At 41.2% G+C, this 26,261-nt stretch overlaps 1 protein-coding gene across 5 annotated transcripts in view; it reads left to right on the top strand.

The window, feature by feature from the left end:
• Positions 1–26,261, top strand: part of LOC149845609 (putative triglyceride lipase) — a 269,765-nt gene that overhangs the window by 168,772 nt on the left and 74,732 nt on the right. For 2 of the 5 annotated variants that reach the window (XM_089995861.1, XM_089995865.1), the window contains one exon: positions 25,517–25,585. The exons of 1 other annotated variant lie outside the window; for it this stretch is intronic. In XM_089995861.1, the coding sequence (XP_089851987.1) occupies positions 25,517–25,585 (69 nt within the window). Of the gene's footprint in view, positions 1–25,516; positions 25,598–26,261 lie in introns of all 5 variants that reach the window. 2 more of the 5 variants (XM_089995860.1, XM_089995864.1) reach the window with 1 other exon arrangement.

Below are 26,261 nucleotides of genomic sequence, written 5' to 3'. Positions count from 1 at the left end.
AGACCTCGTAATCCGATTAGGGCCTCTCTCTATGTTAAATAGAGAGAGGCTTAAAGACCTAATTACAATACAGCCCCATTATAAAGAACTAAATTACAAAAAGCACCTTAATGAAAGATAACTCTACTTAAAACCACCTATTCTCAACAGATAAAATATGGACCACATTGCCATCTAATTTCAGAAAAATTAAATGAAACAGATTCATCCAAACCTGTTGCAGATTTTTTCTAAACCTAGATTGTGTTATGAAACAGTACATACAGTCGTGAAGTATTACCCATACTTCAGCAAAACGATGAACAACTTATTCTAGATGGATTTCCCTAAACAGTACATGCAATTTTCGCACTACTTACTATTTATCCAATGCAGATGTGAATCGTAATCCTAATTGTAACATGGTTTGAAACAAGAGACTTTAGCATGTATTCAGATAATACCTAATTACCAAACAAAAACCTTCTAACAGCCAAATATTCTAATTTGTAGCAAGAATAGACCCTCTTTTGCCAAGCTCAAGGAGACTCTTAGAGGCAACCCCCCCCTTTTTCTTGACAACCCCCAATGCCACTAAAATCAATCCATGACCTAGCAAGAAAAATCACAGAATCCCTACCTGTTCCGGCGTTTCTCCTGGGAGATGTCATGGATGGAGGTGCTGCCGACCACCCCTTTCCTCCAACAGCCCTGATTTCTGAAATGCAACCGGCCACGTCCGATCCTCAGCCATGCCGAGGAATTGATAGGGAGGGAGAGGGACGGGAGAGACAGGGAACAAGAGAGAGCGTGGGAGGAAGGGGAAGACAGAGGGCATGAGAGGAAGAGAGGTGTGGGAGGGGAGTAAATAGGGCAGGTGGCCCCGAAACGGAAGGAGGTAGTTACCTCCTCCCCGGCGGCTGCGCACAACCCTTCCCCTTTCACACCATCGCCCTGCGTTAGGGTTCACTCAGAACCCTACGCAGCATATCGGGAGTCCAGTATCGGGTAAAACAAATGTAAACCCTTAACTTGCGTACGCGGGGCGCGGCTCGGTCTGGATCCGAGACCCGAGATCCAACCGAGTGTTGGATCCGCGTCCCTCATGCGATGTGGATCTGTAAGGTGGATCCATATGGATCCAATCGTAAATTGATTAAAATTATTTATATATATTATTTATCTATTTATTTCTAATATGTGTATATGATATTATATATATGGACCCTAATTGATATGGGTCGCGGGTTCGAATCGTGGATTCCAGCAATTTATTATAGATCCAACATTAAAATTTTTAATTGGATCCATACAACATTAGAATCTCCGAGGTCCAGGATCCAAATGTTGTAATGTGGATCCACCCCTCACATATGCTATTACAGACCCCTCTAAATTGTTATAGATCTGATATAAAATTTTTCTTTATTAAGAATCTGAATTAAACTTCGTTGATCCGCTTCATTCATCCTGGATCCAATATTAAATTTGATCCCGATAATGAGGATCCATTACCAGAAATCCAATCCATTTGACCGAAATCCATTATTAAATATGCAATTTAAGGTTCGTGGTCTGATATCTAAGATTCGAATGGAATATCGGAGTTCTAAACTGGATATTTGGGATCCAACATTGAAGATCCAAATAGGTTATCCAAGATCCAATTACGAATAAATAATTAAAACAATAAAATATTCTTGAATCACCTCAATGACTTAAAAATCTAAGTTTATTTTTCTGATAAAAATTGCGGGTATTACAGGGGATCTGTCTGAGATAGTATACATGCAACAACTTCTTGGGTTCGAGGTTGAGGGGGAATGTCAGAAGGTGTGCAGATTAAGAAAGGTGATATATGTGTAATGAGATATTGCAAAAATATAAAGAGTGCTTATAAGCACTTACAACAATGAATAAAAGAGACAATATCACAAGTCCACTAAGGGACAATACAAGCACACGCCTTTAAGAAGGCAACAATTTAAAAAGCCTCTTATTGAAAAGAGAGAGAGCTCTCAAGAATGAAAAATATTCAAGGGGTTCACCCCTATTTATACAAGAGGGAGAGGAGAGAAAGGAAGGCCAAGGGCCTCAAAAGGATAGCCCAAAAGGGGGCTCCCATGGAGTCGTTGGGAGCCCCCAACGGTCACATTTGTGATTGTTGGGGGCTCCAACGACTCTATGGTTGGAGCCCCTTTTGGTCCCTAAAAAATACAAAAAAGAAATATAAAAAATAAAAAAGAAAATTACATTTTAACAAAACTCGAAAATAGTTGTTTTCTAAAACAACTATGTGAAATTACAAAAATACCCTATCGGGTATTGATGTATTATATATATATATATATATATATATATATATATATATATGAAGTACATTTTAACACCCCCCCCTCAAACTTTACGGGGAAATGACGGAAAGTTTGCCAAGAAGAAACATGAAGCGGGGAGCCGGAAGAGCTTTAGTAAAGAAGTCCATCAACTGATATTCTGAAGTGACATACTGTAACGCCCCGAAATTTAACCCAAATTTTCTAGGGTTTTTTTTTTTTTTTTCAAGCGGAAACAACTAATAAGTCTAAGGTTAAGCATTTCAGAACGATACAGGAAGGTAAAAGCAAACCACACCATTTATTTCCACTTCAATAATAATAAAATCCAACATCAAAGTTTTCACATTTAGTCTCAAAACAAAAATCTCAATCTGAAAGTAAGCAGAACCGCCAGGGAACAATGGATCAAGTCTCGGTCAGCGCCTCATCCCGCATCGCTCATAGAACTACTCTTCTCCTGAAAATAATAGAAATTATAGGAATTAGACTACCACGTCTAAGTAGGAAAACTGTAATTATTCTTGCAAGTAGATCATGTGTCAAGTGTGATGTGGGTGTCGTGTTTGAATTACAGTCTAAACATAACCACATAAGGATTTCGATGCAATAGCAATCATAGACATATATCTGAATAGAAAGGTAGATTATGTAACAATTATACTTAAGCACAAGAAGCATTTTATGCAACTACAACAATTAAGTAAGGTATTAAGCAATTCAAGCAGAACTTACCCTAACATGAACAACATCCATAATATGAATTCAATTAACTAATAAATACACAATTTAGGATGTCGTTTCAACATAAGCAACGAATATAAAACATGATGGAAGAGTAAGCAATTGTCTCTTTAATGACTCCCATACAGTGATACCTAACTGTCCTAGTTAGTGTTTATCTTTTCTTATCCCGCGGGTACACACGGGCCAAAGCAACCATCACAGAAGAGAATGTCCGGGGGTATATTATTCAGGGTTGTTTTATTAACCCGAACACTCTAACTGTGACTGAAATCCCAAGGGAGCGGCCAGTGACCGAGAGAAAATCCCAAAGGCCAAAACCAAAACAGGATGCATCCCTCACTTCTGCAGAAGAACAAAAGAACTACCACCTAGGATAAATTGGTAGTCTGGGTCCCCCAACTCTGAGGACTGGGACCAACGAGTCGCTTTACGCTCGAAACCAAAACACGTGTCCCCAGAGTTTTGTACCACTTACCCTCTCTAAGGTAAGCCCAAGAACTGGGTGGGTTAATCTTTTCATTTAATTTAGTTTCCGAAGTACAGGGCATTTCCCCAACTTCCTTCTACTACCATGGCAGTAGAATTCCCACCCTTAGTCAATTTACCCAAGGTATAGAGTCGTCTCAATCCTTTGTCATATTGATTTCATAACCCACCCAAAGTGCTACGGTGCCTTTAAACCAGTCAAGCACGAATGTTAAAATTTATGTGGGTATTAACCTTTTTTAACTTGAGTGCCAAGGTAAAGCCTGCAAGTACCAGGCTTGGTGGTTCACCTGTCAGCCTTAATCCACAAACAATTACACATAAATGAAAATTTACTCTTATTCATCAATCACTACCATGGATTTCTTAAACTAAAAGAGTGATTACAACTCTCTTTGACTTGCATGATCATTAACTTAGTTCGGCCCTTTATAAGGACCAATGGTGATAAAATTTACTAACATGATGATTGGCACATTCACAAACCACTATGGATAATTCATTTATAGGAACGTAAGATTCCTATGCATACTATTTACCACATGTAAAAAGGGAAGTATGCATCCCCTAAAGATCTTGAAGTATTTACAATTGTTGAAACTAACATATGCAGTGTTTATAGCCAATATGCCAAAACATAACCTTTTGATGTGCATCACAATGCAGGCCGAACTTAATAGAGTCTGTAATCCTATTTTGCCTATCTCAGTTATACACCACAGGAAATTCAAGGTACTAGATCACCCAATCATTACAATGTATATTTTTTTTTTTTGATAATTAAGTATAGCATAGCATGCTGGGTTACGCAATAGACCAATAAATCCAACTAGACACTGTTCAGCCATATTAATTTAAGTATCATTTAACATTACAGTTCACTAAAATACAGCATGTACAATAGCTATCGGATCAGCCAATTATCGTACTAAGTATAGCATAGCATGTTGAGTTACACAAGAAATCTAAAAGACAGAACCGGAATTCATTCAGCCGCATGAACTAAACACATTTTTTTTTTTTTCAGTTCAGCCATCATACAGCATATACATCAAATAATGATTTCAGCCATGCTACTGCATTTTACAGGATTATTAAGTATTAAACCGCATGTCGTATTATGCAGAACCAGCAAACAGAAACAGCTACTGGACCTATACCAGACTCAAACATGAAATACATTGGTGATAACGGATCAAGCATCGGCTCTTTTGCATGAAATTACCAGCAGTATCAATTCTGTTACCGGGAATTTTCTAAGAAAGCATAAAACACCAAATTTCCTATTCAACACAAAGGATTTGCACAACATAGATTCTAAAATTCAAGAAAATATAGTCCCAGCCAAGTCATGCAGTCCCAAAGGTTATATACGACGCTAAATCATAAATTTACAGGAATGTATATATATATTTATATACATATATACATATATCAGAAATTTCAGAGGAATGTGTATACAACTGAAATCATAAATTTCAATAAGGTAGATCCACTAAATCATGAAATTCCCAGAGACATACGCAGGTAATAACCCATAAAAAAAATAATTTTAAAAAGGGACAGATCATGATTTCCCCCTAACTGCATAAAAGTCTCTTTTTTTTTTTCCATAATAATATGAAACCCCCAAATCGCAGATTTGGGGCTTTCGGTTTGGGGTCGACAGACGACCCCAAATTGGGAATCCCCTTGAACCACAATGCACATATACAACTAATTAGGGATTCGAGAATCCCCTGACAGGACTCAGCCAAAATTTTATCCCATTCGCAGCCCCTCACACTTTATTATACGCACTCCCCTCCCTTAAACCAATCGATTTGGGTTTTAGACAACCCGCACCCGACCAAAACCCATGATTAACCGGAAAAACAATCACAGAAACCCTACCATTATCCGGCGAGGGTGTTGCAGCATCCACGAGAGGGGTCGGTCGGCCTGGACAGCACCACCACCGGAGAGGTCGGTTGCGTCTCCTGACACGGCTTCAAACAGCAGGCCCGAGCTCGGGGGAGGGGAATCCGAGGGTTAGCGAGAGAAGAGAGGGAGCATGGGACAGCGAGAGAGGGAGAAGGAAGGGTTTGGGGTCCCCCTTTGTAGGTGGGTGACCTTCCAAAAAGGAAGGAAGCCCGGCGGCTTCGGCTTCCCCCCCCTCCCATTTCCAAATGTTAGGGTTCAAAAGAACCCTAACCAGTGACTTATCGGGGGTTTTCCCTCTTCATTTTTTTTTTTCGGGCAACCCCCTTATCGGCCCCCCCCCTTTGTATCCTTTTTACAAGGTGTGGGCCGGGTCCGAGTCTGACCCGCGACCCGCACTCGGGATCCAATCACATGTTGGATCCGGGTCTTATAAAAAAATTCTGGCTTCTTAATTGGATCCAAAAACCCCACTTATATATTTATTTTATTTCTTTTCTTATTACGTATTTTAATATTTAAATAGGTTTATCTTGTATAATATGGGTGCTGGATCCGAAACTTGGATCCGTGCCCAGATTCGCCCATTTTACTCCTAAAATACTAAAATTTTTAACGGTAAAAATTGCGGTTATTACACATACGGTAGAGCAATTGTTCCTCGTAAGTATTCGTCACGAACATAGTGGCAATTCATTTCAATATGTTTGGTACACTCATGGAAGGTATGATTGCTTGCAATATAGATGGCACTCTTGTTGTCGCAACATAATTTTTAAGCTTCGGTAATATCAACCCCTATGTCTTTAAGCAGACTGCGAAGCCATACAAGTTCCATTGTCGTGGTTGCCATAGCCCGATACTCAGGTTCAATAGATGATAGTGAAACTTTTTGTTGCTTCTTGCATCGCCAGGCAATCAAAGAGTCCCCTAAAAAGACACAAAAACCAGTCGTTGAGACTCGATCATTAGGATTACCTCCCCAATCTGCATCAGTATAAGCAAGAAGATTCAAGGAAGAAGAGGATGATAGAAATAGCCCTTTATTGATGGTATTCCGAATGTAACAGATGATCCGGAGAACAACACTCATATGCACAGTTATAGGAGCATGCTCAAATTGGCTAACTGAATGAACCGCATGGGTGATATCCGGTCTGGTGATGGTTAAATAGGTGAAAGACCCAATGAGTTGTCTGTAGGTTGTGGGGTCTTCTAGAAGAACCCCATCCTCCAACCGTAATTTGGCATTAATAACCTCGTGAGTCTCTACTTTTTTGTCATCAGAAATCCCAGACTTAGAACAGATATCTGCAGCAAGCTTCATCTGTGACAAAATATATCCTCGAGAAGAGTATGCAACTTCAATTCCAAGAAAATATCTAAGAAAACCTAAATCAGACATATCAAAATTATTTTTTAACATATTTTTAACATCAATAATACTATTTTGATCATTCCCAGTGATAATCATATCATCAACATAAAGTAACAATATTACGATACTAGTACCTGCATTTTTAACAAAAATAGCAGTGTCAGTATAACAAGAGTGAAATCCTAACTTTATCATGATATCAATGAAACGATCATACCAAGCCTTAGGAGCTTGTTTAAGGCCATACAATGCTTTTAAAAGCCGAAGTGTTTGACCTTGCTTAATATTAATTCCGGGTGGTGGATCCATGTAAACTTCTTCCATTTAAACTTTCATTTAAAAAAGCATTTTTTACATCAAGTTGATAAATAGGCCATTTTTTGGTTGATGCGACAACTATTAAGGTCCTGACACTGGTCATTCGAGCTACGGGAGCGAATGTTTCTTCATAATCAATGCCATATTCTTGGGAGTATCCCTTAGCGACTAATCTAGCTTTATATCGTTCCAAAGAGCCATCGCTTTTAGTTTTAACTTTGAAGACCCAGCGACACCCAATAGGGTTTTTGTGTGGGGATAGATTAACTATTTCCCAAGTATTAGCCTTTTTTAATGCATTTAGTTCAACTTGCATTGCTTCAACCCAATGTAGTATAGATTTAGCTTGATTATAGTGAGCGGGTTCAAAATAAAAATGTAGGGTTATTAAACATGCCCGATAGTTGGGTGTTAAGGATTCATAGGATACAAACCTATTTGGGGGTATTGATATTCTAGAAGAATGTCTAACTTGTGGTTCCTCAGTAGATTCAGAAATTTGAGAGTATTTTTCGAGGGCACTAATAGGGTTTTCTTGATTTCCTCTTGAGTAAACATTCATATTTGTTTTTTCCTTTTTTATTTAGTTGAGAGGGGTCCACATAGAGTCGTTGGACCCCTCCAACGATCATAAATATGACCGTTGGAGGGGGCTCCAACGACTCTATAGGAGCCCTTCTCTGGGTCCCTTGCTGTGTGTAAATAAGGGGCATGGCCCCATGTATTCTTCAAGCTTCTTGTGAAGCATTCTATGAGTGAAATATATTTTTTTACCTCTTTGTGTGTTTGACCACTTTTTGTGGTTTATTTTGCCCACTTGTGGCCTCTTGTGTATGTGCGTGCTTCCGTGCTTTCGCTTGGAGACTTCACCTATTTCATTTGGCACTTCATTACATGGTATCAGAGCTTTGGTGAAGAAGGCTTCATCGGATCCTCTCTTGACAAGTAATACCTCTCCTCTCTCTTGTCTTAAAAATTCTTTTTCTATAAATGGCCAACATAGATGCAAAAATTGATCTCTCATTCAAATTGGATGGGACCAATTACCGCATGTGGGCGACCGCTGTGGAAAATAATCTAGGTAAAAAGCTTTGGGGTTACGTATGTGGAACCATTCCGGAACCACAATTGAAGTTAACTAAGTTTGAAGGAGATGAGGAAAAAACATTGAACGAAGAAGAAAAAGAAAAGGCTATTCTTGATTACTCTTCTAAAATGGAAGATTGGGAAAGTGAGCATGCTAAAATCTTAGCATGGTTCATGAATAATGTCGAATTGAAGATTTGTGCAAATCTTGCAAAATTCAAAAAGGCTAATAAAGTTTGGTTTTTTATGAAAGGCATGTACACCCAAAGAGACCTTGCTAGGCATTTTTTTCTACAAGAAAAGGTAAGAGCTACCAAGCAAGGTGATATGAGTATTACGGACTACTATAGTGCCCTATCCTCTTTATGGGATGAGCTTGTTCTTCTCGAACCGCAATGGGAGGGAAGTGCTATTGCCATGAGACAAGAGCAAATGGAAAAAGAGAGGTTCTTTCAATTTATTCATGGGCTTCGTCCCGAATTTGAGCAACTTAGAGGATCTCTTCTTCATAGGGCCTCTACTCCTTTAAGCGACATTTTGGCCGACTTATGTCAAGAAGAAACCTGTTTGGCCTTGAAAAGAGATGTTGATGAAGTGCATCTAGACCCGACAATAATGTAAGATCATATAAACCACCATATTTTTTGAGGAATAATGGTGGTGGAGGAAGAAAAATCATTTGTCATAATTGTAATGAACTGGACCATATTCGTCCTTGCCCTAAATTCAAAAAGAAGGTGGCTTCCGTGGGGGAAACTCCTCCAATCATCAATGAAGATTCAAAGAAGGATGGTGACATAAAGGAGTCCATCGCTCATCTAACTGAAACTCTTCAACAATTTATAAAGATGAACGCCTCTACATTATCCTCTTCACCTTCCACTTCTGGTGCCGCCATCTCCTCCTTTTCAGGTATGACTTCTTGGATTCTTGACTCGGGTGCCTCTTTCCATATGACTCCAAATGCATCACTTTTGTCAAAACCAAGTCTCAATAAATTCAAATCATATGTATCCACCGCCGATGAAACATCTTTAAATGTTGAAGGCATTGGAAACCTTGAGAAAACTTATGACCAAAACAAAGAATTTTTTGTTCCCAAAATCCGAATTATTCCAAAACTTAATTTAAATCTTTTTTCCGTCTCTCAAATTACCGATTTTGAATGTAATGTCTCGTTTTCACCAACCCATTGCTATGTGCAGGATCTCCGGTCCGGGAAGCGGATTGGGCAAGGCCATAGAAGAGGGGACCTTTATTATATGGATTTTTTGTCTTTGCCATCCAAATCATTTTGTAATCATGTTCAATCCAAAGATGTTGAGACTTGGCATAAGAGACTTGGACACCCTAGTATTTCCAAGTTGTACCTTTTTCTGTTTTTGGAAAAATTTTGTAATACAAATACATTTACATGCAATGATTGTATTCTTGGGAAAATCCACTCTCTTCCATATTCGCATAGTAATTTCGTGTCAAAAAGGCCTTTTGAACTTGTGCATTCCGATGTATGGGGACCGGCACCCGTTATGTCCAAAGGGGGCTATTCTTACTATGTTTCTTTTATTGATGATTTTACTAGATACACATGGGTTTACATTATCAAGAATAAATCTGATGTCTTCACTAATTTTAAAGAATTTCACGCTCTTGTTTAAAATCAATTCCAACACAATATAACCATTTTTAGATCAGACTCAGGAGGTGAGTACATGTCTAAAGATTTTCAAAATTATTTTAAAACAAATGGAATTTTGCACCAACGATCTTGTCCTAAAACTAACTCCGCCTGTGTAGTTATACACTGCCGGTCCCAAGCCCGGATAAAGGAGGAGGGTTGCGGTAGGCCTGTGACAGCCAGCATAAAAACTTTGTCATATCCTATGAATGCTTTGAACCTCACCGAGGACATGGCGTTGGATAGAAATGATTGGAGGAAAAAGATTCATGTGGAAGACCCAAAATGAATTTCTTTTTTGGTTCATATCGCTGACCCCAATTGTTTTGGGATGAAGGCGTAGTTGTTGTTGTTGTTGTTGTTGATCTTGTCCTAAAACTCCGCAACAAAATGGTCTTGCGGAAAGGAAACATAGACATTTAATCGAAACCACAAGAACTCTTCTTGTGTCTAAAAATATTCCTAAAAGCTTTTGGGCCAAAGCTCTTCTTACCGCAACATATCTTGTAAATCGTATGCCCTCTTCTTCTTTGAAAAATGTTTCACCCTTTGAAAAATTATTTAAAATTACTCCAGATTTTAATAGACTAAGAATCTTTGGATGAAAATGGTTTGTACTTAGTCAAGGACAAGATAAGTTGTCACCTAAAGCTCTTGAATGTGTGTTCATTGGCTATGGTGAGAATCAAAAAGGCTATAGATGCTATGATATTCGAAACAATAAACTGTATGTGTCGAGAAATGTAAACTTTATTGAAGAACAAAATGGTTTCGATATCCACACATCTAGGGAAGACATTGATTATTCTTTTCTATTTGACTTAGCTCCTAGAATTGAGTCCCTTGAAGCAATTATTTGTGATACTACTTGTGATGGCATCTTACATTATAATGATATACCACAACATGATAATGTTTCCCAAAATGAAAACCTTAATGATATAAATGTATATACCCGGCGGTTAGGAAATGAACATCAACCTGCTATTGACAGATACTCTCAAGACTTTTTTTTAGAAGAATCTATTGACAACGATCCACCTATGAGATCTTCTCGTACTAGCAAGCCACCACAAAAATTTGTGTCTTATGAATCCTTTTCTCCAAATTATAGGGTTTGTCTCATGTTAATACATTTGTATCATGAGCCTACCTCATTCAAGGAAGCTAAAAATCATCCACATTGGATTGAAGCTATGAAAATCGAATTAGAGGCTGTTAACAAAGCCCAAACCTGGAGCATTATTCCTCAACCTTTGGGAAAAAGGGCAATTGGGTGTAGATGGGTATATAAAGTCAAAACCAAATGTGATGGGTCTCTTGAAAGATACAAAACTCGCTTGGTTGCAAAAGGCTACGCCCAAGAATATGGGATTGATTATGAAGAAACCTTTGCTCCTGTAGCCAGAATGACTAGTGTACGAACCTTAATTGCTTTAGCATCCATCAAACAATGGCCGATATATCAACTTGATGTTAAAAATGCGTTCCTAAATGAAACTCTGTGTGAAGAAGTTCTTATGGACCCTCCGTCGGGTCTTGAAATTGGGAAAGGAAATATTCTAAAATTGAACAAAGCTCTCTATGGTCTTAAACAAACACCAAAAGCTTGGTATGATCTTTTTAGCAAAGTAGTTCTTGATAATGGTTTTTCCTCATGTTACACAGATAGTGCTTTGTTTGTTAAATGTTCTAATGAATACATAACAATTTTGTTGTTATATGTTGATGACATGATTATCACAGGTAATGATAAGAAAGGTATTGACCTTATTAAAAATATTCTTAAGAAAAATTTTGATATGTCTGACCTGGGTTTTCTAAGGTATTTCTTAGGAATTGAAGTTGCATACTCCCCCAAGGGGTATGTCCTATCTCAGATGAAGCTTGCCTCTGACATTATTGCTAGGTCTGGGCTGACAGATGACAAAAGGGTGGAGACTCCAGAAGTGATCAATGCCAAGATGAGAGCCAGTGATGGCAATTCTTTAGCAGACCCCACGCCTTATCGTCAATTGATTGGATCTCTAACATATTTATCTATCATCAGGCCGGACATTTCACATGCAGTTCATAGTGCAAGCCAATTTCATATTGCTCCTACTACTACTCACATGGCAGCAGTAATGAGGATTATCAGATACTTAAAAAATTCCATAACTAAGGGAGTATTTTTATCCTCTTCTTCACCTCTTACTTTACTTGCGTATACTGACTCTGATTGGGGGGGTAACCCCGATGATCGTATTTCTACCACAGGTTATCGTGCGTTTCTTGGTGAGTCACTTATCTCCTGGAGGTGTAAGAAGCAACATAAAGTTTCTCTCTCATCTACCGAAGCAGAATATCGTGCGATGACCACTACCATAACTGAGATTATATGGTTAAGAAGCTTACTTAAAGATATGGGTGTCTCATTCTCAACTCCTTCAAAGTTGTGTTGTGACAACAAGAGCTTTTTCTATATTGCTAGCAATCACACTTTTCATGAACGAACGAAGCATATTAAGATGGACTGTCATTATGTTCGTGATGAGTTTAAAGAGCTTTTCATAAGGAGAAGCATTTTTTAATTTAGAAGAGGGCATTCTATTGATTAGATAAGTTGCGGTTAGAACGACTTTGGCCCAAAACTTCTTTGGAATATTTCTAGAAACAAGTAATGTTCTAGCGGTTTCTATAATGTGCCTATGTTTCCTTTCTGCTAGGCTATTTTGTTGAGGGGTCCTAGGACATGACTTTTGATGAAAAATTCCATTTTGGGTTAAATAGTTTTGAAATTCGTGAGATAAATATTCACCACCGGAATTGGATCTCAAAATAGATATGTTATTTTGGAATTGATTTTAAATTTTTCTATGAAAATCTTTAAAGAAGGTAAATACTTCTGATTTATGACTAAGAAAATAAATCCAAACATACCGAGTAAAGTCATCAATAAAAGTAACATAATACGAATAGCTCCCTTTAGACATAACCGAAGAAGGCCCCCAAACATCTGAATGCACCAATTCAAAAGGTCTTGATGAAAGAAAAGTTCTAGTTGGAAATGGAATAGACTTCATTTTACCAAAAATGCAATCTTTGCAATTAATTTCTTTTTTCTTACAACATTTGTTTCCAAAAGGAAAAAGATACATTTTGGAATAACTTGGATGACCAAGTCTTTTATGCCAAGTTTCCATGTTTTTTTCTTGGACATAAGAACAAAAATAATTTGTAGCGTGATCGAGATGATCCATATAATAGAGGTCTCTCTTTCTATGGCCTTGCCCAATCCGCATCCCGGACCGAAGATCCTGCACAAAGCAACCATTAGATGAGAAAGATATTTCACATCCATGATCGGCAATTTGGGAGACCGAAAAAAGGTTTAAATTTAGTTTGGGAACAACTCTTACTTTTGGAACACAAAAATTTTGAGAATCTTTAAAAGAGCCAATACTTGAAATTTTTAAAAAGGTTCCATCGGCCGTAGAGACACAAGAATCCTTTGAATTGGTGCAAACATCAATAAGTGCATTTTCATGGGGGGTCATATGAAAAGAGGCTCTGGAGTCAAGGATCCAAGAATACGTACCGGGTGATGATGTAGAAGCAATAGCCGCACCCGATGTGGAGGAAGAAACTTTAAGAATTTGTTGGAGAGCCATAGATATTTGCCCAAGAGTCTCCTTGAGGTCATTGTTCTTGCCTTCATCTTTTTTGGTGGTATTTTTTTCAAGAGAGGCCACCTTAGGCTTGAAAGTTTCATTAAGCTTTGGGCAAGCGGGTTTAATGTGACCCGGCTCATAGCAATGATGACAAACAATCATTTTTTTCCCTCCATTATAGTTTCCTTGTTTTCCAAAATGAGGAGGTTTATAGGTTCTTACATTGTTACCCGGTTTTGATACGGCAAGTACTTCATCAACATGTTTACTCATGCCAAGCCTTGTCTCCTCTTGAGTGATTTCGGCAATAGCACCCTCAATATGAGGAAAAATAGATCTATGGAGAAGTGAGGATCTCACTTGCTCAAATTCGAGACGTAGCCCAAAAAGAAATTGAAACAATCGTTCTTGTTCCATTTGTTTTTGTCTCAATTCAACATCTTCCATAGCAACCCATTTTGGCTCTAAAAGAGCCAATTCATCCCATAGTGGGTTTAACTTTTAAGACACTATAATAGTCTTGAATGTTAGAATCACCTTGTTTGGTGGTTCTAATCTTTTCTTGCAAAAAATATGCTCTTGCAAGATCCTTTTGGGTATACATACCCTTCATAAAGGACCAAGCCTCATTGGCTCTACGAAATTTAGCTATATTAGCACATACCTTAAGCTCAACATTGTTCATAAACCACACAAGGATTTTTGCGTGATTGCTTTCCCAATCTTCCACTTCATTCTGATGATTTTCAATGGCCTTGAGGCGAGCATCTTTTTCAAGAGCCTTTTCTTGACCTCCTTCGTTCTTCGTGAGCATAAGCTTAGCTTCTGGAACGGTACCCATAACAAAACCCCAAAGTTTCTTTCCTTTGAGATTATTTTCCATTGCCGATGCCCACATCATATAATTCTTTCCATTGAGCTTGAAGGATAGGTCAATCTTTGCCTCCATGATGTTTCCAAGAAGTGAGAAGAGATACACAAACCACACCTTTCCTTCAAGAATCGAGTGGCTTTGATACCATGTAATGAGATATTGCGGAAATATAAAGAGTGCTTATAAGCACTTACAACAATGAATAAAAGAGACAATATCACAAGTCCACTAAGGGACAATATAAGTACAAGCCTTTAAGAAGGCAACAATATAAAAAGCCTCTTATTGAAAAGAGAGAGAACTCTCAAGAATGAAAAATATACCAGGGGTTCACCCCTATTTATACAAGAGGGAGAGGAGAGAAAGGAAGGCCAAGGGCCTCAAAAGGAGAGCTCAAAAAGGGACTCCCATGGAGTCGTTGGGAGCCCCCAACGGTCACATTTGTGACCGTTGAGGGCTCCAACGACTCTATGGTTGGAGCCCCTTTTGGTCCCTAAAAAATACAAAAAAAATATAAAAAAGAAAAAAGAAAATTACATTTTAACAAAACTCAAAAATAGTTGTTTTCTAAAACAACTATGTGAAATTACAAAAATACCCCTATCAGGTATTGATGTAATATATATATATATGAAGTACATTTTAACAATATGGTCTGAAACAAAGTCCTCGTGCATGGTTTCAAAAGTTGTTTGAAGTGATGTCAAAGTTTGGCTTCAATAGGTTAGCATCAGACCATACATTATTTATTAAGAAAACTAACTTAGGTCTAATTGTTATGGTGGTATATGTGGACGACATCATCTTTACAGGAGATGATATGAAAGATATTGCAGCTACAAAGGCTCATCTTCAAAAACACTTTGTTACAAAAGACCTTAGTCCACTTAGATATTTTCTGGGTATAAAAGCTGTCAGGAGCAGTGAAGGTGTGGTTTTATCTCAACGAAAGTATGTTCTGGACTATTTAAAAGAGACAGAAATGTTGGGAGCTAAACCAGCGAATATTCCCATGGATCATAAAGTTCAGTTGTTCGAAGAGGGGTCAAAACCTGTTGATAGCAAACGCTATCGCTCACTGGTAGGAAAGCTACTATACATGACTGTGACTAGACTGGATATTGCTTTAGCAGTAAGCAAGGTTAGCCAATTCATAGACAAACCGACTGAGGTGCACTGGAATGCTGCAATAATGATACTCAGATACTTAAAATCTTCTCCTGGAAAGGGGTTATTATTCAAGAAAGGAGGGACCCTAGAAATAGTTGTTTACTCTGATGCTGACTATGCTGGATCTGTAGAGGATAGAAAATCTACCACAGGATTTTGTGTGTTTGTGGGAGATAACTTAATTTCATGGAGAAGAAACAAAACACGGTTGCTAGGTCGAGTGTTGAATCTGAATATAGGGCTATGGCCCAAACAACAACTGAATTGATATGAGTTCGAACTGTTCTAAATGATCTTCAAGTGAAGGTTTCATCCCCTATGGTAATGATGTGTGATAACAAGGCGGCTACATATATAGCAAATAATCCTGTATTTCATGAGAGGACAAAACATATTGAGGTTGACTGCCTCTACGTAAGAGATATGGTTCAAGCTGATCATATCACTACCAAACATCTAAAGTTGGAGGACCAAGTTGCAGATATTTTTACAAAGCCTCTTGCTAGACCCAGTTTCTCAAAATGTTGCGGCAAGCTGAATATGATTGATATCTATGCTCTAGTTTGAGGGGGAGTGTTAAGATTAGTCGACCTTTTGAGGTTTCAAGTATTATTTATTTTTAAAGGTGGTTATTTGATATTTTATATATAATGAGGGACCCGTATGTAATTTTTCCTTTTTGGCTGACCTCTATTTAAACAAGAGGTGATTAGCCCTAAATGAAATAACGAGTTACATTCTTTCTCTCTCTCTCTCTGCCTCGGTTCCTATGCACCCCATTACAACTTTTCACAGTAATCAACATTAAACTATGCAAAATCATGAAGAACGACCAAATAGAAAACACAAATGTGCTTAGTGATCATGGTGTTGTCCTAGATTTTCTGCTGGTAGGGATGATATATAGTCATTTTCTTCATTCACAAAATATCAATACCATATATGAAACTCAGAAAAATATTTGTGGTTTCTTCTTTATCAAGAGTTAACCATTGGGATTCGATCCTAGAAATGTAAGTCAAAATTAATTAAACCAACAAAAGAGAAGGATACCCCCCCCCCCTCACCCACACACACACATAATTCATATTGAAAATATAGATTGAGCAAAAAGAAATAAAAAAATGACAACCCTCCTTCCGAAATCTGAATTCCCCCAAATCAGAGATTTGGGATTTTCAGTAGCATAAGCCCCAAAAAACCTTTACTCTTCGAATTAGGGCTTTCTTGCAACCCACATCGACTGCTCGAACATGCTCAATACCCAAACAAGTAAAACTAACAGTAAGACCTACTTCGATTGAGCTTTTCTGACGTTCTGGAGGATGATGCTATCGAGAGAGGGTGGTTCGCCGACTCTGGTTGCTCCTGCCGAGATTTGGGTGCAGTCGTGCTCCCTTTGTCACTGCGAAAGGAGGCCGGCATCGTCAGTTCCGCCGCATGCAGAGGAGGAGTGAGAGACGTCAGAAGAGGAGACAAAGAGTGTGGGGGGAGGAAGAGAAAGTGGGTGGAGAAAGCCGAGAGGGAGAGAAAAGGACAGTGGGAGGGTCCGCCGGCCACGCCCGATCCTCAGCCGCACAGAGGAATCGATTGGGGGAGAGAGAGAAGACAAAGATATGAGATGAGAGGCAAAGGAGAGTGAGAGAGACGGACTCGGGGTCCCCCTTTATAGGGGAAAGCCCGAGAAGAGAGGAGCTCTCCTCCGGCGTCTGCGCTCCACACCTTCCCCATTGCGATTTCTGTTAGGGTTCACTTTGAACCCTAACCTTTGTTTCTTCTTTTTTTTATCGAGCAACCTGTATCGGGTTGCATTTAACTCGTTTTCTTCTTTTTTTGTAGTGTGCGGGCCGGGTCCGGGATCGGGACCCGCTGTAACGCCCCAAAAATCCAGGACTTGTAACTTTTTAGAATAGTTTAGAAAGCTTTGAAATCATACAATAATCAGAGTTTAAATAATACTTCAGCAGAAAATGATATTTTTAAAACCACAAGTCAATGGACCTTGAGCGTATTACAACGTAAACTTTCCTTTTGTCAAATCGCGCACAACCATTGAAATCAAATGGTTTAGAAACAGAGTTTCAATAATTGAGAATTCGTTTGTTGAAACCAAGAAGAAGCTTACTAAAACAGTTTTATTAACTCACGGTTTAATAAAAGAGAAATTTTGAAACACACTTTATACCAAATTTACCAACATGTCCTCAGGAGCGAAACGTCAGGGAAAGAGCTCTATCTTGACCTCATCACGCCATCGTGCCATCGCAGACTGTATTACCTATCCAAAACCTGCCCATAAAATGGGTCAGTTTCACTAAAAACTGGTAGGTGCACAGACAGGACAATATAGAACATAGTTAAGCAAAATAATTTAATATGTCAAGTAGACAGACAATTAAATAGCAATTTAATTTCAACAGATTCGCAGAGCAACTATCATGAGCACAATGCTAAAATTATTACAAGCATTTTACTGGCACAAGTAGGCTAACTATTACAAGCAAAGCACTGCACAAGAAAGTTAACTAGCAAAATACAATGCTTCATCAACCACACACACAATTCCATAAGTATTGAACATGTTGTACCCTATAACTTTCATACGTGCATAACCGAACACATTATGTAATCGGATTTAAATTATGTTTCGATATTAACTGGTCAAGCGGGTACGCACAAGGCACGACTCTAGATACAGTCTAGACTGATCCGGGGGTTTATTGTGCTATGTGTTTTATGATAACCCGGATAGCTGACTGAGTCCGCACCTAAGGGGACGGTCGGTGACCAAGAGAGAAATCCCCAAAGCAGCATAAACAATGGATGCATCCCAAACATGGAGAGCTACCACCTAGGATAATTATGGTAGTCCCATTCCCCTAACTCCGATGACTGGGGAAGCCGAGTCTTTTGCTCGTAACTGCCATTAATGGCCTGTCCATCGAAGTTTTGTACCTTCCTGTCCTCTCTCCTGACAGGAGTCAGCGATTCGAATGAGTACATCAGGGGTAGTTAACTGAAGACCCATTCTACATACTCTGGTCTTTCGACCCACTCGAGTATCTTGCCGGTGAAGGCGAAAACATCACTTATTTAGGTGATCACAACATTTTGTTATTTGCACTCATCGAGGTTGCCACCTACTCATCCAATCATCGCAACATAAGAAGACGTACTTGTCAAAAAGTACGATCGTACATGTCATAAGTACGACTACGATGAAAGGGATATGGTTCCACAAAAGAAACCCCAACAGATATTATCTGCAAAAGAATTAATACAACACAGCCTGGCAAGATAAGTCTTGAATTCACTTCAACAACATTTTTCATATTTCAATAATGCAAGGTCATCTCGGATCTCTCGTCCGATCAACAAAGTACTTAACATGTTATGCATGTCTAAAAGTACGCTATACTGAACAAGGAAGGTGTGTGGGCTTCTCAAAAGGAACACCCAACACAACTTCATAACGATCCAAAGAATATAAGAGTGCTCATTTGGCACGATTCATCCTTAAAAGCCATAATGCCACATTAAGTCATTCACGCAAGACACAACACTATCAATCTTACATCCAAAATTTATCTTAGTATCGACATGTGACACTACATTGATAAATAAAGAATGGGTCCTTCAACAGAACCCCACTCATTCATATGCTCATGCCCCTGATCGGGGTTATTCGAATTGGGTCGCAACTCGAATCGGGGTTATAAAATATTTCTCCCAAGTGTGCGGACTTGGGAGGACTCAAATGCAACTTCGAAATCCTGCGAGGATTAAAACTTAACTTTGCAAAAGTTGTGCACTTTGAAGAGCCCTGGGTTTGCAGAAGGAAATCCTCTTTAAAAGAACTATAGTGCACAAGTGCAACTTCTAGTGTTTTGAAAACGAGTGATAACAAGATAGGCACAAGACTACATTTATGTAAGTACATAGTTACCATAAATGTGAGCATGTGCAGATTATAACATGACGACAAGCAACTCTGGACTTGCGATGCCGCACATCGAGGAAAAAACGCATAAGTAACACACGAGGTGCCAAACCATACCTTAACCACTTAGATAGGCAAACACATAAGGTCATAAGTAATACATGGGACACGAAGTCGTACCTCACTCAAAGGAAACGTGCAGGCAAAAATGGATGCAAGCAAACAAGGGCATATGTATTTCAAGAAATACGAAACCACACCTTAACTCATAAACAACTACGCAAAATAATAATCGAAGAATGAAATTGTACATCAACCCATAGGAACGTACAAGCAAGTATATATGCAAGAAATTAAGGGCATAAGTATTGCAAAAAGTGCGAAACCACCTTCAACCCATAAGCAAATATGCAAATTAATACTCGAAGAGTAAAATCGTACCTCGACTCATAAGCATGCAGACAAAAATAATACGCCACGCAAAAGCAATATAAATCTAAGTACAACTAGCATGGACATCTTAATTATTTCAACTTAATTAGATCTATTGCCCCTTGTGCGACTTTACCCTACCTCGGAATGTCGTGCAGCTGCGTACGCCTACGCGTGAGGATAATACGAGGGTTGAGCCGCAGAGCACGATCGGGACCTGTTGCGTAAATATGCAAGAGTGTTAAATATTCAATTTTGCTAATATAATTAATGGTGCGACGAGGACATGGGTAGGTTTAGGCGACAGGGACGAGCCACTGCCGAAAACAGCAAGGCGGCAGGGGCCTCGGCCCCTGCCTGACAAGGAAGCGAAGGGCAGGGGCCTCTGCCCCTGCCAAACAAGGTCACGCATGGCAGGGGCATCGGCCCCTACCTGACAAAACAGTCGACAGGGGCCTCGGCCCCTGCCTCACGAAGGTAACAAGTGGCATGGACACTGGTCCCCGTGCCAGCTCAGAATGGCAGGGGTCTCGGCCCCTGCCTGGCACAAAAATGAATGGCAGGGGCCTTGGCCCCTGCCTGACAAAAATAGGGAATGGCAAAGGCCCCAGCCCCTGCCTGACGAATCAAGGGACTGCAAGGGCCTCGGCCCCTGCCAAAAGAACCAACAAATGGCAGGGGCCTCGACCCCTGCCTGACAAATCCATGGAGCCACAAGGGTGACAAGCCCCCTGCGTGCCGAGAATCAAGGGGCAGCAGGGGGATATCCCCTGCCCTGCCAGAAGCCAAGAGGCGGCAGGGGTGATATCCGACTTGCGATGCCGCACATCGAGGGAAAAACGCATAAGTAACACACGAGGTGCCAAACCATACCTTAACCACTTAGATAGGCAAACACATATGGTCATAAGTAATACATGGGACACGAAGTCGTACCTCACTCAAAGGAAACGTGCAGGCAAAAATGGATGCAAGCAAACAAGGGCATATGTATTTCAAGAAATACGAAACCACACCTTAACTCATAAACAACTACGCAAAATAATAATCGAAGAATGAAATTGTACATCAACCCATAGGAACGTACAAGCAAGTATATATGCAAGAAATTAAGGGCATAAGTATTGCAAAAAGTGCGAAACCACCTTCAACCCATAAGCAAATATGCAAATTAATACTCGAAGAGTAAAATCGTACCTCGACTCATAAGCATGCAGACAAAAATAATACGCCACGCAAAAGCAATATAAATCTAAGTACAACTAGCATGGACATCTTAATTATTTCAACTTAATTAGATCTATTGCCCCTTGTGCGACTTTACCCTACCTCGGAATGTCGTGCAGCTGCGTACGCCTACGCGTGAGGATAATACGAGGGTTGAGCCGCAGAGCACGATCGGGACCTGTTGCGTAAATATGCAAGAGTGTTAAATATTCAATTTTGCTAATATAATTAATGGTGCGACGAGGACATGGGTAGGTTTAGGCGACAGGGACGAGCCACTGCCGAAAACAGCAAGGCGGCAGGGGCTCTCGGCTCCTTCCGACAGAACAATAAAATAGCAGGGGATTCGGCCCCTGCCTGACAAGGAAGCGAAGGGCAGGGGCCTCTGCCCCTGCCAAACAAGGTCACGCATGGCAGGGGCATCGGCCCCTACCTGACAAAACAGCCGACACGGGCCCCGGCCCCTGCCTCACGAAGGTAACAAGTGGCATGGACATTGGTCCCCGTGCCAGCTCAGAATGGCAGGGGTCTCGGCCCCTGCCAGACAGAATAATGAAGGGCAGGGGTATCGGCCCCAACCTCGCAGAACAGAGAACGGCAGGGGCCTCGGCCCCTGCCTGGCACAAAAATGAATGGCAGGGGCCTTGGCCCCTGCCTGACAAAAATAGGGAATGGCAGGGGCCCCAGCCCCTGCCTGACGAATCAAGGGACGGCAAGGGCCGGCCCCTGCCTGACGAATCAAGGGACGGCAAGGGCCTCGGCCCCTGCCAAAAGAACCAACAAATGGCAGGGGCCTCGACCCCTGCCTGACAAATCCACGGAGCCACAAGGGTGACAAGCCCCCTGCGTGCCGAGAATCAAGGGGCAGCAGGGGGATATCCCCTGCCCTCCAAGAAGCCAAGAGGCGGCAGGGGTGATATCCGACTTGCGATGCCGCACATCGAGGGAAAAACGCATAAGTAACACACGAGGTGCCAAACCATACCTTAACCACTTAGATAGGCAAACACATAAGGTCATAAGTAATACATGGGACACGAAGTCGTACCTCACTCAAAGGAAACGTGCAGGCAAAAATGGATGCAAGCAAACATGGGCATATGTATTTCAAGAAATACGAAACCACACCTTAACTCATAAACAACTACGCAAAATAATAATTGAAGAATGAAATTGTACATCAACCCATAGGAACGTACAAGCAAGTATATATGCAAGAAATTAAGAGCATAAGTATTAGAAAAAGTGCGAAACCACCTTCAACCCATAAGCAAATACGCAAATTAATACTCGAAGAGTAAAATCGTACCTCGACTCATAAGCATGCAGACAAAAATAATACGCCACGCAAAAGCAATATAAATCTAAGTACAACTAGCATGGACATCTTAATTATTTCAACTTAATTAGATCTATTGCCCCTTGTGCGACTTTACCCTACCTCGGAATGTCGTGCAGCAGCGTACGCCTACGCGTGAAGATAATACGAGGGTTGAGCCGCAGAGCACGATCGGGACCTGTTGCATAAATATGCAAGAGTGTTAAATATTCAATTTTGCTAATATAATTAATGGTGCGACGAGGACATGGGTAGGTTTAGGCGACAGGGACGAGCCACTGCCGAAAACAGCAAGGCGGCAGGGGCTCTCGGCTCCTTCCGACAGAACAATAAAATAGCAGGGGATTCGGCCCCTGCCTGCCAAAATAGCGAATGGCAGGGGCCTCGGCCCCTGCCTGACAAGGAAGCGAAGGGCAGGGGCCTCTGCCCCTGCCAAACACGGTCACGCATGGCAGGGGCATCGGCCCCTACCTGACAAAACAGCTGACAGGGGCCTCGGCCCCTGCCTCACGAAGGTAACAAGTGGCATGGACACTGGTCCCCGTGCCAACTCAGAATAGCAGGGGTCTCGGCCCCTGCCAGACAGAATAATGAAGGGCACGGGTATCGGCCCCTACCTCGCAAAACAGAGAACGGCAGGGGCCTCGGCCCCTGCCTGGCACAAAAATGAATGGCATGGGCCTTGGCCCCTGCCTGACAAAAATAGGGAATGGCAGGGGCCCCAGCCCCTGCCTGACGAATCAAGGGACGGCAAGGGCCTCGGCCCCTGCCAAAAGAACCAACAAATGGCAGGGGCCTCGACCCCTGCCTGACAAATCCACGGAGCCACAAGGGTGACAAGCCCCCTGCGTGCCGAGAATCAAGGGGCAGCAGGGGGATATCCCCTGCCCTCCAAGAAGCCAAGAGGCGGCAGGGGTGAGCCCCTGCCAGCCCAGCAAAACAAAGGGCGACAGGGGCATCTCCCCTGCCGGCCGGGAAAACAGGAAACGGCAGGGGCATTGCCCTTGCCAACCGGAGATTGAGAGGCGTCTTGGGGGGCTAACCCCTGCCAGAGAGAGAGAGAGCTCGGACAGGGGTGACAGGGGGCAACCGACCTCCTGTCGGTTTCCCTATCACCCACAGGGGTGTCGCAGGGGCCATTGGTCCCCTGCGGCACTCCAGCGCACCCCCAGATGGAAGAGGGGACGACAGGGGCCTCGTAGGCCACCTGTCGAGCCTCCAAAGAGCACAGGAGAGGTGGGAGGACGCGGCAGGGGGGCCGGGCGCCTCCTGACGACGCCTCGGCGAGTTGACAGAGAGGGGGGGGGGGGGGGGGGAGGAGAAGAGGGAGGAGGAGATGACGTACCTGGGAAGAGGCCGACGACGATGGTTGGCGTCGTCGATCGACGTCGGCGGGGGTTGCAGCAGCGGCGGCACTGGAGGCGTGCGCAGGGAAGAAGGAGACGCAAGGGGGAGGTGTGCCTCCCCTTGTCCTCCATTGGTGCTCTTAAAGAGCTCGGGGGAGGAGGCGTGAAATCGGGAAACCCTGATTTCCATCCTTATCGGGTTTAAAAAAAGGGGGGGGGTTGCGGCGCACAGGGAAAAGGGTTTTTCTCAAAATCCTTTCTCCTGTGTCGGGTTTTGTTTTTTTAAAAACCCTAACGACAATGGGCCTGGGTCGGGTCCGGACCCGACCCGGCCCGGGTCCGATATATATATATATTTTTTAAATCCGGGTTTTACACCCGCGATCCAGCTATAACGTAGATCTGGGGTCCTTTACCCATTTGGGTCTGCGGTTCGGTTCGGACCCATACGGATCTAATTTCATATATGCATCTTGGTTTTAGTATTTATTTTATTTATTATTTATTTTAATATCGTTCGTTTCTCTCATGTATATATACAACAACAACAACTACGCCTTCATCCCAAAACAATTGGGGTCGGCGATATGAACCAACAAAGAAAATCATTCTGTGTCTTCCACATGAATCCTTCTCCTCCAACAGTTGTTTAATGTATATATATGACTATAATATTATATAAAGATGGATCCCTAATGGATCCTGGATCCAGAACTTGGATCCCAGGCCTAAATCATTTACGTATTTTATATATAAACTAAAAAAAAATGTGGTTAGTACACCAACGAAGGTACAATACAAGAGCACAAAGTCACAACACAAGCACTAAGTGCATTGAGGACATTAAAGAACTAAAGAGAAGAACACAAAATATAAAAAGTATTGATATTATTGAGCATGAATGCTTAAGAGAAGCATTAAACAATGAGGGGGAACAAAACCCCTATTTATACACATTTCAATAAAGAAAGAGAGAGAGAGAGACCAAATGGGAGCTCTCAATAGAGTCGTTGGGAGTTGGGAGCTCCCAACGACTCTATGGTTAAAAGATCATAGAGCCCTTGCTTAAAAGTGCAAAATACAAAAAAAAAGAAAAAATGGGAAAAACTGTTCCTAATGAACAGTCCCTGTTACATGAGTAAAATAATGAAAATACCCCTAGAGGATATTTACCTATTACATCATTATAAATAATATACACACACACATATCTCTCTCTCTCTCTCTCTCTCTCTCTATATATATATATATATATATATATATACAACTTAACATTATAGACTGAACAGCACGGGAAATATTGCTTACTTTCCATTGACCTATGGAATTCTGTCACATGCATCACTTGATAAAAATAGGTGAACAGTAAAACAAGTTGGAAAGATATAAAAAGTACTAGTCAAACATGCATTATTTAACTTTTTTGCTCCATTCTTATTTCTTTTGTTTATTTTCATAGTATATGCATTCAAAGACATGTACACGAAAATAATTTAGCGTTTGAACTTTGAAGCTTTTGAGAGAATGTTCTTTGTTAAAAGTGGCTTATATAATGTTTCTATTTGGTCTACTTTTCCTGTCATATGCATGATTTAATACTATGTTTTCAGGTAAATATGGAGCTTGTGGGTGACGGATACGAGGGTGATGTCATAGGAGAGTGCACACCTGATGCTCTTGTCAGCGAATTTGTACGCATTTGAATTCATTGCTTGTATATGAGGTTTTTAGATACCTATGTGAACTTTTTGATAAACCTTTATCATATATATGCAAAAGAAATAAAAAAAAAATTTATTGATTTCTAGAATTATAGTAGTTATGTAAAAGAAAATACTCTGCTTATATATTATTCATTTTCAGAATTATCGATGTAGCTTTGGAACATAAACGTTGAATAAGAGCAGCATACTTGCTTTAATTTTGGCTGCATTCTATTAGGAGTGGCATAGTACCAAGTAGGGATGGCAGTGGGGCGGGGCGGGGTGGGGGACAAGGTCTCCACCCCCGCCCCGCCTCAAGATTTTATCCTCCACCCCCGCCTCCATCCCCGGCGGGGATGGATTTTATCCTCCACCCCCGCCTTCATCCCTGTTTCATGTCCTCCATCCTCGGTTCAAACGGGGATGAGGCGGGGCGGGGTGGGGATATTGCAGGGAAAAGTGGTCGGGGTGGGGATGAGGCGGGGATGGGGCGGGGCGGGGAAAAGTGCACGTCCATCCCCGCCACCATCCCCGGACGGGGATGGATTTTAACCTTCGTCCCCGCCTCCATCCCCGTTTCATACCCTCCACTGCCATCCCTAGTACCAAGTTTTAGAACTGCAATGTTTCTTTTGTGGTCAGGTTAACACGG

Source organism: Nuphar pumila, chromosome 2, assembly GCF_984573655.1.
Source record: "Nuphar pumila chromosome 2, dmNupPumi1.hap1.1, whole genome shotgun sequence".
Taxonomy (NCBI): domain Eukaryota; kingdom Viridiplantae; phylum Streptophyta; class Magnoliopsida; order Nymphaeales; family Nymphaeaceae; genus Nuphar; species Nuphar pumila.
This window is presented reverse-complemented; position numbering and strand designations above follow the sequence as displayed.